An 18,777-nucleotide genomic window follows, 5' to 3' on the forward strand; every position below is an offset into this window, starting at 1 on the left:
GTACATGTTCTAATTATAATAGAAAGTTGTGATATGCTTGAAAAAATGGCTTTCTGTTATGTGAGCAAGTGAAATTAAATTTTAGAATTTAGGGTATAAGTGTGTACAGGTATTGTCATGTATTTCCAAGGTGCGCTGATAGAACCGTGGTGGATAATAGAGGGCTGATGATGGATTCCCATGGCAAAAGTTTAGGGTTTTAGAACTTAGTTGTTACTCTTAAGTCCAATGTCAAATTATATAAGAGATTAAGTGAATTTAAAAAATCCTGCTAGTCTGACCAGGTGGCGGTGCAGTGGATAGAATGTCGGACTGGGATGCAGAGGGCCAAAGTTCGAAACCCCGAGGTCACCGGCTTGAGCCCAAGATCGCTGGCTTGAGCAAGGGGTCACTCGCTCTGCTGTACATGTGAGAAAGTAATCAATGAACAACTAAGGAGCTTCGATGAGGAATTGATGCTTCTCATCTCTTCTTTCCTGTCTGTCTGTCCCTATCTGTCCCTCTGTCTCTATCTCAGTCTCTGTCACAAAAATAAAAATAAAAGATAAAAAAACCCAATCTTGCTGGAAGATAAATCTCAAACTTTGACATAGGGGATTTATGGTATGTTTAATTGATAAAAAATGCAATATATGAAGAAGAAGGCACTAGTTATCTGAAAGATTACCAGGAAATCCAGGATATGGTATAGAAATTTTATTTTAAAACCAACTATTTAGAAACTCATGTTCAGGTGCAATGTAATTTCTTAGTGTTTATTGTGAAAAGTGTCTTATTCTCAGCCTGTTGATACTTTTAACTGATGTATGTTGAGTTGGATTAATAAACCATGGGAAAATGACATGGAAACATAGGCATAATTTGGGTGTGTAATGCATCAACCCAACTTTTGGTGGCAAAATACTTTCAGTGTGTTTAGCCCACAAAAGGCTGTGAAAAGATAAAAACGATAACTTCTATGGTAGCAGAATTCTGAATTTTTTGGTCATGTTGCTTCCATAAAATTGTATGTCTGTTTTATGTCTTTTAGAAAGAGCGATACATAGTTATCAGCAAAGTAGATGAAGAAGAACGCAAGAGAAGAGAGCAACAGAAACATGCTAAAGAACAGGTAATGAGTTATGTTCATTTCCTTTGGTGAGAGATGGCATCGTAGTACCTTTCTCTATATGGGTAGATCATATGTTGGATTCAATTAAATGATTAGTTTTCCACCATAGAAAATTGAATTGGTAGGAAAATCTAGAATAAAACAAGGGACACTTAAGGCTAAGTATTTAGACATAGCCAACAAAGTGAGCCTGACATGGTTGTTTAGTCTTCCCTTATATGAAGTAGTCTTGATAAAAGTATTTTTGATTATCATTTGGATTATGTGCCACTGATCTTCATTGCCTGTTAACTAATATCACTGTGTCTGATTTCAAGCAAGTTACCAGTTTTCCTAAAACAAAATTTAGAACATAGGACTTGACAAATTAGGATGAAATGGTCATATTTGCATTGTTGGAACATCAGTTTGGTTGCTCTCTGGAGAATGAATTTGAGTAAGACTGGAGGCAGGGGGACCACTTAAAGCTGTGGAGATACATAGCTGACAGATATCAGTGACCTGAAATAGGATAGTAGCAGTTTAGGTAAAACTGGAGATACTTAGGAGGTAGAATCAGTGGAATATGTGATTAGATGTTGGTTTTAAAAGAGGAAGAGAAAAGAGGGAAGATGCTTAAGCCTGAAATTGAGCAACTTGGTATCCTGACATCAGTTCGCTTATATGGAGTGACACAGATGGGGGGTGTGTGACACAGATGGAGTAGGGTTTGCATATAGTGTGTGTCAAGGTCACAGATATATGGGAGGGCAAAAATAGATTTATTAATTACTGTATTAGTTGTTTGTATTAGAACTTTGCCCATCCTTATAAAAGGCAGGGCCACAACTGACTGATTCAACCAGTAAAGACATAATAAGCCATTGTTAGATTTAGATGGTTTACAAAAGAAAGATCAGCCAAAGATGCCAGCCACATGTGATTTTTGTTTCTACACACCAAAAAGACAACACTAAAAAAATAAGGGGTTAGATGACTGTGACATAAGTTGAGGTACCTCATTATGAAGGAGCCAATTCTAGACTGCAGCGAAGTGCTTTTATATTTTGTAGCTCTATTTCTTTTTTTTTTTTTTTAATTTTTTTAGCGAGAGAGGGACAGACAGGAAGGGAGAGAAAAGCATCAATTCATAGCTTTGGCACCTTAGTTTTCATTGATTGCTTTTTCATATGTGCCTTGACTATAGGGCTTCAGTTGAGCTAGTGACCCCTTGCTCAAGCCAATGACCTTGGGCTCAAGCCAGCAACCTTTGGGCTCAAACCAGCGACTGGGGTCATGTCTATGATCCCACGCTCAAGCCAATGACCCTCCACTCAAGCTTGTAAGCTTGCGCTCAAACTGGGTGAGCCCACGCTCAAGCCAGAGACTTCAGGGTTTTGAACCTGAGTCCTTAGCATCCCAGGCTGACGCTCTATCCACTGTACCACCGCCTGGTCAGGCTGTAGCTCTATTCTGACAAGGGTAGAGGATTAAGGCAGAAAGCTCTATGCCTCATCGGAACCTGGGAGGCCATCCTCTCCTCCTGGGGTATTTCACTAAGATGCAGATTAATTGCAGCTCAAGCCTTTGCCTTTTGGCTTATTGGATATGTGCAGGGTCACCAGGGCATGATGGTGGAACTTTCCCCCTACGGTGTAAAGGAGGTTATATTCTGTTTCTCATCCATTGGGGTTTTAGATTTCTTTGGGACATCCAAAGGTAGGTGTCCTGTATGCAGAGTTGTCATTCTGGAGCATAGGAGAGAGGTGAGGGCTAGACTTGGTTGTCATTGGCAGAGGGACTGGGACTGGATTAGAGTACCTACAGCAGGCACAAGGAATAAGAAGAGGACCTCGAGTGGGATTCGGAAGATGACCAGCATTTAAATGATTGGCAGAAGTAGTAAAATGTGCCAGGAGATTATTGTGACATAGCAGCGAAGGGAAGAGAGTATCTGAAAAAGGGGATGTCAACAGTGTCTGATACTCTAGAGCAGGGATCCCCAAACTTTTTACACAGGGGGCCAGTTCACTGTCCCTCAGACCATTGGAGGGCCGGACTAAGAAAAGCTATGAACAAATCCCTATGCACACTGCACATCTTATTTTAAAGTAAAAAAACAAAATGGGAACAAATACAATATTTAAAATAAAGAACAAGTAAATTTAAGTCAACAAACTGACCAGTATTTCAATGGGAACTATGGGCCTGCTTTTGGCTAATGAGATGGTCAATGTGCTCCTCTCACTGACCACCAATGAAAGAGGTGCCCCTCTGGAAGTGCAACGGGGACTGGATAAATGGCCTCAGGGGGCTGCAGTTTGGGGAACCGTGCTCTAGAGCCCTGGTCGGCAAACTGTGGCTCATGAGCCACATGCGGCTCTTTGGCCCCTTGAGTGTGGCTCTTCCACAAATACCACGTGCGGGAGCTACCTCGAAAAGGAATGTACCTACCTATATAGTTTAAGTTAAAAAAATTTGGCTCTCAAAAGAAATTTCAATCGTTGTACTGTTGATATTTGGCTCTGTTGACTAATGAGGTTGCTGACCACTGCTCTAGAGAAAGAGGTAAGGACTGAGACTGGGCCATTGGGTTTAGTCTTGGAAGTTGTTTTTTACTTTTTAAATATTTTTTTAAATGTTTTTATTTTGATTGTAAAATTTAACACAGTATTTACCATCTTGACTATTTTTAAGTCTGTAGTTCCATAGTGTTAAGTATATTCAGATTGTTGTGCAGCCATCAACACCATCCATCTCTAGACATCTTTTCATCCTGTAAAAGTGAAACTCTCTACCCATGAAACAACTCCCCATCCTCCCCTCCCAGCAGCCCCAGGTAATCACTCTTCTACTTTGTCTTCTGAATTTGACTACATTAAGTACCACATGTAAGTGGAATACATATTTTTTTGGTTACTGTTCTAATTCACTTAGCATAAAGTCCTCAAGGTTCATACATATTATAGTGGGTGTCAGAATTGCTTTCTAATTTTTTTTCTTCTTTTCCAAGTGAGGGAAGGGGAGATAACGAAACAGACTTCTGCATACACACTGACTGGGATGCACCAGCAACCCCCATTTGGGGCCGATTCACTGCCCAGCTGGGGCCATGCTTACAATCAAGCTATTTTTAACACCTGAGGCGGAGGCTACACAGAGCCATTGTCAGTGCCCAGGACCGATGCACTTGAACCAATAGGGCCATGGCTACAGAAGAAGGAGAGAGAGAAAGAGAGAGAGAGAGATGGGGGACAGGAGGAGAAGTAGATGGTCACTTCTCCTTTGTGTCCTGACCAAGAATCGAACCTGGGATGTCCACAACCAGGCCAATGCTCTACCACTCAGTCAACCGGCCAGGGCCAGAATTGCTTTCTTTTTAAGGCTAAATAATACTTCACTGTAGCCTGACCTGTGGTGGCACAGTGGATCAAGTGTTGACCTGGAATGCTGAGATCGCTGGTTTGAAACCCTGGGCTTGCCTGGTCAAAGCACATAATGAGAAGCAATCAATGAACAACTAAAGTGAAGCAACTATAAGTTGATGCTCTTTTTTTTTTTTTTTTTTTTCTTTTTTCTGAAGCTGGAAACGGGGAGAGACAGTCAGACAGACTCTCGCATGCGCCCGACTGGGATCCACCCGGCACGCCCACCAGGGGCGAAGTTCTGCCCACCAGGGGGCGACGCTCTGCCGCGACCAGAGCCACTCCAGCGCCTGGGGCAGAGGCCAAGGAACCATCCCCAGCGCCCGGGCCATCCCTGCTCCAATGGAGCCTTGGCTGTGGGAGGGGAAGAGAGAGACAGAGAGGAAGGAGGGGGGGGTGGAGAAGCAAATGGGCGCTTCTCCTGTGTGCCCTGGCCGGGAAGCGAACCCAGGTCCCCCGCACGCCAGGCCGACGCTCTACCGCTGAGCCAACCGGCCAGGGCCACAAGTTGATGCTCTTCACTCTTTCCTCTCTCTCGCTCTCTCTAAAATATCATTTAAAAAAAATACTCCATTGTATAGCTACACAACATTATTTATTTGTCGATGGACAGACATTGCTCCAACCTTTCTATTTTTGTGAATAATGCTGCTGTGAACATAGGTACAAGTATCTTTTTGAGTTCTTGGGTTCAGTTCTTTTGTATACATACCCAGAAGTAGAATTGCTGGATCAAATGGAAATTCTATGTTTAATTTTTTGAGGAACTGCCATACTGTTTGTCTTAGCAATTATACCACTTTATATTCCCACCAACAGGCCAAGAGTGTTCCAATTTATTCACATCCTTACTAATACTAGTTAGACTTGGGAGCAAAGAGGTGAGCAAGTTCAGTGAGGGTGACGCCAGATAGCAGAAGGTTGCAAGTACCTGGGAGTTAAACTGGAGATAGTTAAGTAATTTAGCTGTAAAGCAGGGGTCGGGAACCTATGGCTCGTGAGCCAGATGTGGCTCTTTTGATGGCTGCATCTGGCTTGCAGACAAATCTTTAATAAAAAAAATAATGTTAAAAAATATAAAACATTTGCCTGACCTGGCAGTGGCGCAGTGGATAGAGCATCGGACTGGATGCCAAGGACCCAAGTTCGAGACCCCAAAGTCGCCAGCTTGACTATGGGCTCATCTGGTTTGAGCAAAGCTCAACAGCTTAGACCCAAGGTTGCTGGCTCGAGCAAGGGGTTACTTGGTTTGCTGAAGGCCCGCAGTCAAGGCACATATGAGAAAGCAATCAATGAACAACTAAGGTGTCACAATGTGCAATGAAAAACTAATGATTGATGCTTCTCATCTCTCCGTTCCTGTCTGTCTGTCCCTGTCTATCCCTCTCTCTGACTCTCTTTCTGTCTCTGTAAAAAAAAAAAGAATTTAAAACATTCTCATGTATTACAATCCATTCATTTCCTACCGCTCATGTTCATGGTTGTGGGTGGCTTGAGCTGATCACAGCTGTCCTCCGGGACAACACCAAATTTTTATTGGATAATACGTAATGTACACGGGTTGTTGTATGGCTCTCACAGAATTACAATTTAAAATATGTGGTGTTCATGGCTCTTTCAGCCAAAAAGGTTCCTGATCCCTGCTGTAAAGGGGCAAGAAGGGATAGTAAGTAGTTGCATGGAGCTTAGAATTAAGGAAGGTGCTTTAAGATAGGAGAGAAATTAAGTCTATTTAAACACCATTAAGAAGGAAGTAGGAAAGAGGAAACTGAGTGGGGATGAGTTTCAGAGTGCTGTACTGTATAAGTTTTATAAAAATGCTTTCGAAAAGAAAAAAAGTCAAGAATAACAGGAATGCTGTTTTCATCAGCCAACTGCTGGTTAGATTTCCCAAGAATTTAATGCAGTATTGAATTTGGCCAACAGGTGGCAGCTTTTACAAATTTGTATTTTTAAGGTGGCTTGATAGAATAGACTTGGAGATTGCAACAAGTGATGTGAAGTGATGGTAAATGCTAGGCACCGTTATTTTAGCACCTAGTGAATAATTTTCCACTTGCTCATTCCACTTTTTTTTTATTGATTGATATTAGAGAAGAGAGAGAGAGAGAGAGAGAAAGAGAGAGAAAGAAATGGGGGAGGAGCAGGAAGCATAAACTCATAGTAGTTCCTTCTCATATGTGCCTTGACTGGGCAAGCCCAGGCGACCTCAGCATTCCAGATCAATGCTTTATCCACTGTGCCACCACAGGTCAAGCTCATTTCATTTTCTAAAACAAAAAAGGAACACCATAAAACACTCATATGCAGTTGTTTGGGATGATAGATGCAAAGCACATGAAACCAAAGCTAACTCACTATAAAATTTCAGTCCTTTTTTGGGGGTCTAGGTTTTAACCCAAATATAGGAATATATGTAAATGAATAGTTTTTTGTTTTTTTTTTAATTAGGAAGAACTGAATGATGCTGTGGGATTTTCTAGAGTCATTCACGCCATCACTAATTCGGTAAGTGAACCCGATATTTTGTATTTAACTAGATTGCAGAACATAACATTTGAGGCAAAAATGCCTAGTTATAATTGCAAGTTAGTCATTTGGTTACATTTAGAATGTATACCTGACATGGAGGAAGAAGTTAAAACTTCATAAAGGTAGACTGTTGTTATGATATGCTTGGTGTGACACATTGTAAGTGCTGTCACCATTTTTTTTTTTGTTTGTATTTTTCTGAAGCCGGAAACGGGGAGAGACAGGCAGACAGACTCCCGCATGCGCCCGACCGGGATCCACCCGGCATGCCCACCAGGGGCGACCCTCTGTCCACCAGGGGGCGATGCTCTGCCCCTCCGGGGCATCGCTCTGCCGCGACCAGAGCCACTCTAGTGCCTGGGGCAGAGGCCAAGGAGCCATCCCCAGCGCCCGGGTCATCTTTGCTCCAATGGAGCCTTGGCTGCGGGAGGGGAAGAGAGAGACAGAGAGGAAGGAGGGGGAGAGGGTGGGGATGGAGAAGCAAATGGGCGCTTCTCCTATGTGCCCTGGCCGAGAATCGAACCCAGGTCCCCCGCACGCCAGGCCGATGCTCTACCGCTGAGCCAACCGGCCAGGGCCTGTCACCATTTTTTATTGAAACCACTTTTTTCTCAGAAAACCTTTTTTTTTTGTAAAATGCATAGGAGGATCATACAATGATGTCCTTAATGTGCTGTAAAAAACATTATTTTCAAAATCATTAAGTAGCATAAGAAAGTAAGGAATATGAGGAGAAACAATCAGGTGTTTGAAGGTATTTTTTTTTCTTTAATTAGAAGAATCTAGAGCAGTGGTTTTCAACCACCATTCTGTGGACTGGTAGTTAAAAACCACTGCTCTAGAGGATAAAAAAAAATAATTGTCTGATTTGAGTTCTTCTACATAACTGTAATGGAATCTTATATCTGATAGCCTTAATGATATTTGCTGTTTTAAAAACGTGTTTACCATTTGTATAAATGTGCTAGAGTCCTATGATACATGTGGTAGACATTTTTCTTTTTGTTTCCTAAGTCATTTTGGAAAAGAGCTATCCACGTCTTGCATAGATAAATTGGGTCATGCTGCTAGTGGTTTTATGACTTACACATCCAAATCAGACTGCTTGCTTGGATGCTAAATTGCATGTCTGTCCTTGAGTCGGTGGCCTTGGGAGAAGAAGTGATTCCCTGGAGAAGGACTTGTCTTGTCCCTTAGATGCTGAGCTTTGCATCAGGGAAGCTTTTTTTTTTGTGACAGAGACAGAGAAAAGAACTGATAGGGACAGATAGGAAGGAGAGAGATGAGAAGCATCAATTCTTCATTGCGGCTCGTTAGTCTCCTTACTTGTTCATTGATTGCTTTCTCATATGTGCCTTGACCGGGGGGGGGACTATAGCAGAGTGAGTGACCCCTTGCTCAAGCCAGTGACCTTGGGCTTAAACCAGTGACCTTTGGACTCAAGCCAGCAACCATGGGGTCACGTCTCAGATCCCATGTTCAAGCTGGGTGACCCCGCACTCAAGCTATGGGAGCCTGTGCTCAAGCCAGCAACCTCGGGTTTTGAACCTGGGTCCTCTGCATCCCAGTTTGATGCTCTGTCCACTGTGCCGCTACCTGGTCAGGCACATCAGGGAAACGTTAAGGCCATAGAGACCCTCTTGAATTCTGTGGCTGTCTAACCACCAGGTATAGACTAGTCAGAACAGGAGTGCTTGTGGGAGCCACACCACTGTCCTCAACTGGGGATAAATAGAAGTTACTGAGCCTTGTAAAAGAAAAGGACTGGCTCACTAGGGGCTCCTTCTCTAAAGTAAGCAAGATAATCGGAATGGAACAGTAAGTTGGATGAGCCTGGAGGGAAGTAAGAATTTGAGTCTTTTCAGAAGTGGCTAAGATCTTAGGTATCCAGAAAAGCAGAGTTTCTGGTCACATTTGCTTGCATTATCCACACTTAGCCAGTAGACTTCAGATAAGTAGTTGGCTTGACTAAGGCTGGCCCTAAAATACAGAGATGTAGGACATTGGTTGACTTTGAGCTCTCTTGTAGTCATCATGATAGTTTAGTTAGCTGGGACATTTGTTCACCGTGTACAAATTCAGATACTTTAGCTTGTTGTGCCTCTGTTCTTTCTCTCTGTTGTTTTCTACAGAATAATTCACAGTATGTTGCTGACCTTTGGTAGTTTATGTTCCAAACCATACTATGAAAAAAAGCCCATTTATTAGTAATGCAGATATTTAAAAATTAAAGGTCACATATCTTAAAAATGCTAACTTTTTAAGTTAAGCTCTATAAAGCTAATGAACAGTAAATACTCTTATATTTATAGTATGTTGCACAAGGTTTTTTTCCTGTCACTGTTAGTAGTAAATCTATGCTTCTTATAGTTTAAAAAATATATTTTTACTGATTTTACACTCATAGCAAAGTTTCAGAAATAGTACAGTTTCTGTGTATTACCCCAATGTCAACATCTTATATAACCATACAGTTATCAGATCCAAGAAAGTAACACAGGCACAATATTATGAACTAAACTATAGATCTTATTTGAATTTCACCAGTTTTTTTTTTACTAAGTACTTTATCTTTCACGATTTTTATTTGGGATCCCACATTATATTTACTTGTTTTTTTCTCCTTAGTCTCCTACAGTCAGTAACGGCTATTTTTAAGCAGTATTGATTACATTTTGTCAAATGTCCCTTAGTTTGTATTTGTCTGATCTTTTCTCATGATTGGATTGAGGATGTACAATTCATGCAAGAATACCACAGAAATGATAGTTCATAACATTGACCTTGATCTCTTGTTTAAGGTGGTATCTGCAAGATGAGTACACTGTGAAGTTGCTGCTTTTCCCTTTGGGGTTAATGAATATCTTGGGAGATGCTTGGGACTATAAAAATCCGTTTTCCTCAGACTTTTGCTTAGTGTCTGTCAGTGGCTCTTGTGCCCTTTATTACTCTGATGTTGTAATGGCAAATTTGTATTTTCTTCTTTCTGCATTTGTTCTTGGAATTCTTTTATAAAGAAGAGCTATCCCTTCTTTCCTATTTGTTTAATCATTTAAAAAATGTATATGAGCCTGACCAGGTGGTGGCGCAGTGGATAGAGTGTTGGACTGGGATGCGGAGGACCAAGGTTTGAAACCCCGAGGTCGCCGGCTTGAGTGCAGGTTCATCTGGTTTGAGCAAGGCTCACCAGCTTGAGCCCAAGGTCACTGGCTTGAGTAAGGGGTCACTTGCTCCTTTGTAGCCCCCCCCTTTAAGGCACATATGAGAAAGCAATCTATAAACAACTAAGGTGTTGCAACAAAGAATTGATGCTTCTCATCTCTCTCCCTTCCTGTCTGTCTGTCCCTATCTGCCTCTCTCTCTCTGTCTCTGTCTGTCACAATATATATATATATATATATATATATATATATATATATATGAGTATAAATTCAGGGAGATATATTTATACTACAGGTTATAATGTATTTAAAAAATTTTTTTTTAATTTTTATTTTTTATTCATTTTAGAAAGGAGAGAGAGAGAGGGAGAGAGAGAGAGAGAGGAGAGGGGAGAGAGAGAGAGAAGGGGGGAGGAGCAGGAACCATCAACTCCCATATGTGCCTTGACCAGGCAAGCCCAGAATTTTGAACCGGCAACCTCAGCATTTCCAGGTCGACGCTTTATCCACTGCGCCACCACAGGTCAGGCCGGTTATAATGTATTTTTTATTGTTTATTTTGCTACTACCATTTGTACTACCATTAGCTGTTAGAGCTTCATCAGGTTGGCGCCTGTATCCTTTGAACAGCTCTTGTGTCCTTGGAACAACTTGATCTTCTTTGAGCACTTCATTACTTTCTGGCATCACAAGATGCCCTGGGCTTCAATTTATTTTCCCTGCCTCAGCTCTAGAATCAGTGACTTATCCAAGGAACCCTGGTTTCTTTTATTGGAGAATGGTGTTTGGAAACCAAGACTTGTCACTAGATTACTACTGTGGTATTTCTACTTCTAGCTTCCTCACTGGACAGAACTAGAATGATACCTATGTCAGTCTGTCAGATACACTGAAAACCATGCCTTTGTACTGATACCTCAGATTCTAGTCCTTTGATGGCAAACCTTTTTTTAAAAACTGCCCACTTTTGCAGTGGTAGTCAACCTGGTCCCTCCCGCCCACTAGTGGGCGGTCCAGCTTTCATGGTGGGCCAATCGCGGTGCCGTTTGGTTGCCTCCACAGCTTCAATAGTGCTGTTAAGGGGCTTAGTGTTTTCAGATATTACTTTTTTTTTTGTATTTTTCTGAAGTTGGAAACAGGGAGGCAGTCAGACAGACTCCCGCATGCGCCCGACTGGGATCCACCTGGTACGCCCCCGCGATGCTCTGTCCATCTGGGGCGTCGCTCTGTTGCGACCAGAGCCATTCTAGCGCCTGAGGCAGAAGCCACGGAGCCATCCTCAGCGCCTGGGCCAATTCTGCTCCAGTGGAGCCTCGGCTACGGGAGGGGAAGAGAGAGACAGAGAGGAAGGAGAGGGGGAGAGGCGGAGAAGCAGATGGGCGCTTCTCCTGTGTGCCCTGGCCGGGAATCGAACCCGGGACTCCTGCACGCCAGGCCGATGCTCTACCACTGAGCCAACCAGCCAGGGCCTCAGATATTCCTTTTTAAGTTGAGCTCTTCAATCAAAATTTACTTTCCCTGATTCTTGTGGGGGCAAGGTTAATAAAAATCAGAGAAAAAGATCAGTGAAATTATTTGTAACTTTTATTTTGTATTCTGAAGTTAAGACCCCAAAATTGAAAAAGAATGAAGCTGATCCCAAATTTGCTTATTTGCATATATTTATAATATTTTTTTTAATGTGATAAAGTAAGTTTAGAAGAAAATCATCTATACTCTCAAGCCCCATTATACTTTTGAACCTAAAGTCTTTTTTCCTAACCTTGACTTTCTTTAGGGAAAACTTGTCATTGGACACAATATGCTCTTGGATGTTATGCACACAGTTCATCAGTTCTGCTGCCCACTGCCTGAGGTAAGTGACTTGTGTTGAAACTTCATAGTACTTTGTTACTGAGAAAGTGTTCTCTATATAGTGTTGTTACTTTGTATTTAGCACGTTCCCAGAGAGAACATTTCATGTGCTTGGTTGTACACATTTGAAGGGATATACATATGGGCCATTTTAAGGGATCTTTAGTCATTTGCCGTTGCCAGAGCACGGCTAAACGTTTGTTTTATCTCACTTAGTGTCAGTGGTTTGCTCAGTTAGTACTGGGTAGGGGTTTCTTGGCCACAGGTATGGTTGTCTAGTTTGCTACTGCTATCATTAGATGTAGCAGGGCCATTGAAAGTGAGTGGTGTTTTAGGTCAACTGAACTGGATCAGTTCCTGCAGAGTTCTTGATTACCACTAGCTAAGCTGCTTCCTTTAGATTCTCTGTTGACCTTGGTGTTTTTTTATTTTTTTTTTTATTTTATTTTTTTTTTCATTTTTCTGAAGCTGGAAACAGGGAGAGACAGTCAGACAGACTCCCGCATGCGCCCGACCGGGATCCACCCGGCACGCCCACCATGGGGCGGCGCTCTGCCCACCAGGGGGCGATGCTCTGCCCATCCTGGGCGTCGCCATATTGCGATCAGAGCCACTCTAGCGCCTGGGGCAGAGGCCGAGGAGCCATCCCCAGCGCCCGGGCCATCTTTGCTCCAATGGAGCCTTGGCTGCGGGAGGGGAAGAGAGAGACAGAGAGGAAAGCGCGGCGGAGGGGTGGAGAAGCAAATGGGCGCTTCTCCTGTGTGCCCTGGCCGGGAATCGAACCCGGGTCCTCCGCACGCTAGGCCGACGCTCTACCGCTGAGCCAACCGGCCAGGGCGACCTTGGTGTTTTTTCACTCTTGGAGCCAAGTTGTCTTAGTGCAAGAAAGCATGAACTTCTTTGGCTCCTCAGGAAGAGCTTCTCTTCTGCTTCTTTTTTTTTTTTCTCTGAAGTGAGAAGTGGGGAGGCAGAGAGACAGACTCCCGCATGCGCCCAACTGGGATCCACCTGCATGCCCACTAGGGGGCGATGCTCTGTCCATCTGGAGCATTGCTCTTTTGCAACTGGAGCCATTCTAGCGTCTGAGGTGGAGGCCATGGAGCCATCCTCAGTGCCTGGGACAACTTTGCTCCATTGGAGGCTTGGCTGTGGGAGGGGAAAAAAGAGATAGTGAGAAAGGAGAGGGGGAAGGGTGGAGAAGCAGATGGGCGCTTCTCCTGTGTGCCCTGGCCAGGAATCAAACCTGGGTCTTCCAAACACTGGGCTGATCGCTCCACCACTGAGGCAACTGGCTAGGGCTCTTCTGTTTCTTCCTCTGTTTTCTTACTGCATGTGGCCTCATCTCACTTATCCTCCCATCTCCTTTATCTTCTCTCCATATTTTCTGTCATATAGTGGTCTCACTCACTTTCATACTTCAGTTGAAGACACCAACATTAGTCTCTCCAGCTGTGATCTCTCCTCAGACCAGGTATACAGTTCATGCTGGACTCCACACGTCTTTACCTGGAATAGCCTTCAGACTAAATGCTGTTAAAATTTGCATGTTTCAAAGAAGATATGTAACTTGCACTGCCTTTTTTCCTTCTTACTGCATCTAACCAGTTCCTTCTACTGATTCTTTTACTATAAATGATACCCAGTCACCAAGACTATTTTTTAACATTGGCTTTTTGTTTTTTTTAGAGAGAGAGAGAGGCAGTGGTGAGGGGGAACAGACAGGGACAGTCAGACAGGAAGGCAGAGAGATGAGAAGCATCAACTCATAGTTGCAGCACCTTAATTGTTCATTGATTGCTTCTCATATGTGCCATGACCAGGGGATACCAGCAAAGCCAGTGACTTTGGGCTCAAGCCAGAAACCTTGAGCTTCAAGCCAGCAACCATGAGGTCATGTCTGTGATCCCATGCTCAAGCCGGAGACCCTGCACTCAATTGGTGAGCCTGTGCTCAAGTTGGATGAGCCCGCGCTCAAGCCAGCAACCTTGGAGTTTTGAACCTGGGTCCACAGCATCCCTGGCCAACTCTTATCTACTGTGCCACCACTTGATCAGGGTGGTTTTTATTTTTAACATCAATTTTGACTCTTTTCTACCCCAGATCTGGTCATTTACAAATTCTGACAATTTTGTATCCATGCTGTCGCTTATATTTGGATCCTTTTCATTTCAGTTGCAAGTATCCAGTATTTCATCTGGAATTTAGCAAACTTCAGGATATCCTGTCTCCCTTTAAGCTTTAGCCCATCCTTTAAATCATAATTTGGCAAGCTTTTTCTATAAAGGGACAAATGGTAAAAAAATTTTTTTGGTCTTTCCTGGCTGTACAGCCTCTGTCATAACTCTCAAGATTATTATAGCCTGCAGACTGCTGTAGAATGCATAAAGAAACAAGTTTGCCTTTGTGTTAATAAAACTTTATTTCAAAACTAGGTGGGGTCCCTGGCCATTGGCTCAGTGAATAGAACATTGGGCTGGGCTATGGACATCTCGGGCTTAATTCCCAGTTAGGGCACCCTGGAGAGGCGACCGTCTGCTTTTTCACTCCTCCCCTTCCCCTTTCTCTTTCTCCCTCTCCCGCAGTCATGACTTGATTGATTTGGGCACCTCAGCTCTGGGTGCTGAGGATGGCTCTGTGAGCCTTTGCTTCAGGTGCTAAAAATAGCTCAGTTGCGAGCATGGCTTCAGATCAGCAGAGCATCTGCCCCAGACAGGTGCTCCTGGGTGGTTCCTGGTCAGGGCGCATGCAGGAGTCTGTCTTTGTATCTCCCCTACTCTCACTAAAAAAAAACCCAAACAACCTTAGGTGGGCCCTCACTTACTTCTCAGTGGTTAGAGTGTCAGCCCAGCGTATGAACATTCCAGGTTCAATTCTCGGTCAGGGCACACAGAAGAAGCAACTATTTGCTTCTCTCCCCTTCTCTTCTTCTCCCTATTCTCTCCCTCTTCCCCTCCCACAGCCAGTGGCTCAGTTGGTTCGAGTGTGGCCCCAGGCACTGAGGATAGCTCCGTTAGAGGGTATCAGCCTCAGTTGCTAAAAATAGCTTGGCACTCAAGCACTGGCCCCAGATGGGGTTGCCAGGTGGATCCTGGTCAGGTTGCATGTAGGAATCTGCCTCACTATCTCCCCTCCTTTCACTTGAAAAGCAAACAAAAAAACAACAACTAGGTAGTGGGCCAGATTTCATCTGCAGTCCATCGTTTGCCAACTCTTGATATAAACTGCTACCAGATTAATCTTTTATTCCTTCTGGATTGGAAGATAAGCTATTGTACTTTGGAGTTTAGTCTTATTTATACATCTGCAAAGCCTCACTTCTGATGGGGACATTGTCCCATCAGCATCTTGATTACTTTCCCTTGTGAAATTTCAACACAGTGCAGCCATGAATACAGTGGCTCTCCTCGGTCCCCTTGTGCTATTTCTGCAACCTTAATGTTACTACTGCTTTTCTTTTTTTTTTTTCCATTTTTCTGAAGCTGGAAATGGGGAGGCAGTCAGACAGACTCCTGCATACGCCCGACCGGGATCCACCCAGCATGCCCACCAGGGGGCAATGCTTTGCCCCTCAGGGCGTCGCTCTGTTGCATCCAGAGCCATTCTAGCACCTGAGGCAGAGGCCATAGAGCCATCCCCAGCGCCCGGACCATCTTTGCACCAATGGAGCCTCGCTGCGGGAGGGGAAGAGAGAGATAGAGAGGAAGGAGAGGGGGAGGGGTGGAGAAGCAAATGGGCGCCTCTCCTGTGTGCCCTGGCCGGGAATTGAACCCGGGACTCTTGCACGCCGGGCCGACACTCTACCGCTGAGCCATCCGGCCAGGGCCTCTTTTTTGTTTTTAAAGTGAGAGGAGGGAAAATAGTGAGACAGACTCCCACATGTGTCCTGACCAGGATCCACCCGGCAACTCTCTGGGCCAGTGCTTGAATCAATTGAGCTATTTTTTTTTTTACATCCAAATGTTGGCCACTAAATTTTTTTATTTTTTATTTTATTTTTTTTTACAGAGGCAGAGATAGACAGGGACAGACAGACAGGGACGGAGAGAGATGAGAAGCATCAATCATCAGTTTCTCGTTGCGTGTTGCGACTTCTTAGTTGTTCATTGATTGCTTTCTCACATGTGCCTTGACCGCGGGCCTTCAGCAGACCGAGTAACCCCCTGCTGGAGTCAGTGACCTTGGGTCCAAGCTGGTGAGCTCTTTGCTCAAGCCAGATGAGCCCGCGCTCAAGCTGGCGACTTCGGGGTCTCGAACCTGGGTCCTTCCGCATCCCAGTCCGATGCTCTATCCACTGCGCCACCACCTGGTCAGGCCAATTGAGCTATTTTTAGCGTCTGAGGCTGATGCACTTGAACCAACCGAGCTATCATCAGCGCCTGGGGCCAACGCTCAAACCAGTTGAGCCATTGCCTATGAGAGGGGAAAAGAGAGAGAAGGGGGAGAGGGAAGGGAAGAGAAGCAGATGGTCACTTCTCATGTGTTCCCTGACCAGGGGTCGAATCTGGGACGTTTGCATGCTGGGCCAACACTCTATCCACTGAGCCAACCGGCCAGGGCCTATTATTGTTTTTTAGGACAGCTATATGACCCTTTGGGACTCAAAGGCTTCATACTTGTGAGTCTCAAGACAAGCACCATGGATGTGAATTTGCATTGTATAAATCTAACGAGCTAATGTTTATCTCAGATTAACTACCTTTTATTGGCCAAACAGACCAAAGCAGTAGCTTTTCTGACGGATTTTTGACCCTTAAAGTAATGAAGTTATCAGTAAGGAAAGAAGAAAGTGTATTTAGTACTCTGTTTATAGGTGTTTTGGATACCAAGCAGTTTGGCATATAAGTTGGTAGTGAATATTGATTTAACAAATGAGTATCTTCCTTCTGTGCCAGTTTTATAATTTTGTGATATATGGCTTTGTACACCTCACTGACCCTGCTGAAAATTCTGAACTAATCCCACATTCTTTGTTTTTCTACACAGTTGAATATTTTTAGCTTGGCATATAAACCTTTCTGTGATCTTGCTCAACCTGGTTGTGTAGTCTAGCCACTTGTTATTCTCCTTATTCCCAGCCAGACTAGCTCATTCGTTTCTTGGGAAGTGCTTTGTGTTTTTGTATGTCTGTAGTTTTGGAATGTAATTTCCTCCAACTAAAATTTTCCCAAGGCTTTCTCAATGCTTGTTATATACAACTTTACCTAATTCCCAAGGTCCAAGGAGGTTTTCCCTGCCAGCTGCCCTGCCAGAGAGGTAATCTTTCCTTTTTCTGAGATCCCACAGAATGTATACCTGTTATGGCACATGAATTTTGTTTTTACAGCTTACTCCCCTTCTCCTTCTAGATGATTCGTTTCTTAGACGAGGAGTGTAACCTTGTTATTGCCTTTGTTTATTTATTTATCTATCTTTTCTGAGTGAGAGGAGAGCATATAGAGACAGACTCTTGCATGTGCCCCTAGCGGGATCCACCTGGCAATCCCCGTTTGGTGCTCTACCCATCTGGGGTCATGCTCACAACAGAGCTATTTTTAGTGTCTGAGATGGAAGCTCCATGGAGCCACCCTCAGCACCTGGGGCTGATGCACTCAAACCAGTCAAGCCATGGCTGCAGGAGGGGAAGGGGGGGTGGAGAAGCAGATGGTTGCTTCTCCTGTGTGCTCTGTTGGGAATCAAACCCGGGACATCCACACTCTGGGCCAGCACTCTACCACTGAGCCAACCAGCCAGGGCCTTATTGTCTGTGTTTGAATGTCTAGCATAGCACTTTGTAGGTAGGTACTTAATAAATGTTACCTTGAATGAAACTAATTTTGACTCACATTCTAGCAGAGAGAGCACGTGATTTGTTGTGGAGTGGGAGGTAGATTAGGATAAGTGGTTTTATCCTTTGCTTTATTACTAAGGTAACCTGAGTAAATAAATTACTTAGCTTCTTTGCGTTCTCTCATTGTCAGAGGGAGAAAATGGTTTCTTCCATCTACCTTTGGAAGCAATGATATAAATAAGAAAACCTATGTAAAATGGTAGAACTTTTACATACACTGGTACCAAAATATGCATTTAAAAGTATCCTAAAGAATTTTAACAGAAAGTCTTTCTTAAGAATATTCATGGTACTTGCACAGAACTTGGCTATTGCTGGCCCCGGAAGTAGCCATCATTCTAATGCTTTCTTTCTTGTGAAGCTTTGTAATATTGAAAGATTACAAACAGTCCTCATTGTATTTTTATTTGAGTTAGCATTGAAACCACTTGTTCATGTATTGTCCATTAACTTAATAATAGCCATTGAAAAGCTGGTAAATTTTACAAACTAGTTAGATGCAGTCTGTATTTATAGGCTTGAAGAGCTAATTGGAAATGGCAATTTCCCATGAAACATGAATAATAACTGAAGAGAAGTGTAGTTACAAAGGGTCATGAGTATGACTGTCAGTCTAGCGTGGCAATTATGTATGTAAATGAGTTAATTTAAAATTAGAGCAATCTCATTTCAGCTTTAGATTTTCTGATCAAAATAAACTTGGAAGATGAATTGTTTAATTTGCTTGCTAGTGGTGCCACTTTAGCAATTTTATGAGTAGTTAAAACAGGAATCATGTATATATTGGAAAATGTGTTTCAGTGGTCTTTTTAAACTAACATTTCATAGGTGTTCCCAATAAAAGGTTAACCTAGTTTACAGTATCCATTTCCTGTATAAACTATTTAT

At 43.3% G+C, this 18,777-nt stretch overlaps 1 protein-coding gene across 2 annotated transcripts in view; it reads left to right on the plus strand.

Moving 5' to 3' along the window:
* The window catches only part of PARN (poly(A)-specific ribonuclease), a 166,664-nt gene that overhangs the window by 15,173 nt on the left and 132,714 nt on the right, over positions 1–18,777 (plus strand). For both annotated transcript variants that reach the window (XR_010751159.1, XM_066382573.1), the window contains exons 11-13: positions 1,031–1,111; positions 6,967–7,023; positions 11,986–12,063. Coding sequence is in view for 1 of the 2 variants with exons in the window: in XM_066382573.1 (XP_066238670.1) it covers positions 1,031–1,111; positions 6,967–7,023; positions 11,986–12,063 (216 nt within the window). In the remaining variant the exon portion in view is untranslated. The remainder of the gene's footprint in view (positions 1–1,030; positions 1,112–6,966; positions 7,024–11,985; positions 12,064–18,777) is intronic.

The sequence above is a fragment of the Saccopteryx leptura genome, chromosome 4 (genome assembly GCF_036850995.1).
Source record: "Saccopteryx leptura isolate mSacLep1 chromosome 4, mSacLep1_pri_phased_curated, whole genome shotgun sequence".
Taxonomy (NCBI): domain Eukaryota; kingdom Metazoa; phylum Chordata; class Mammalia; order Chiroptera; family Emballonuridae; genus Saccopteryx; species Saccopteryx leptura.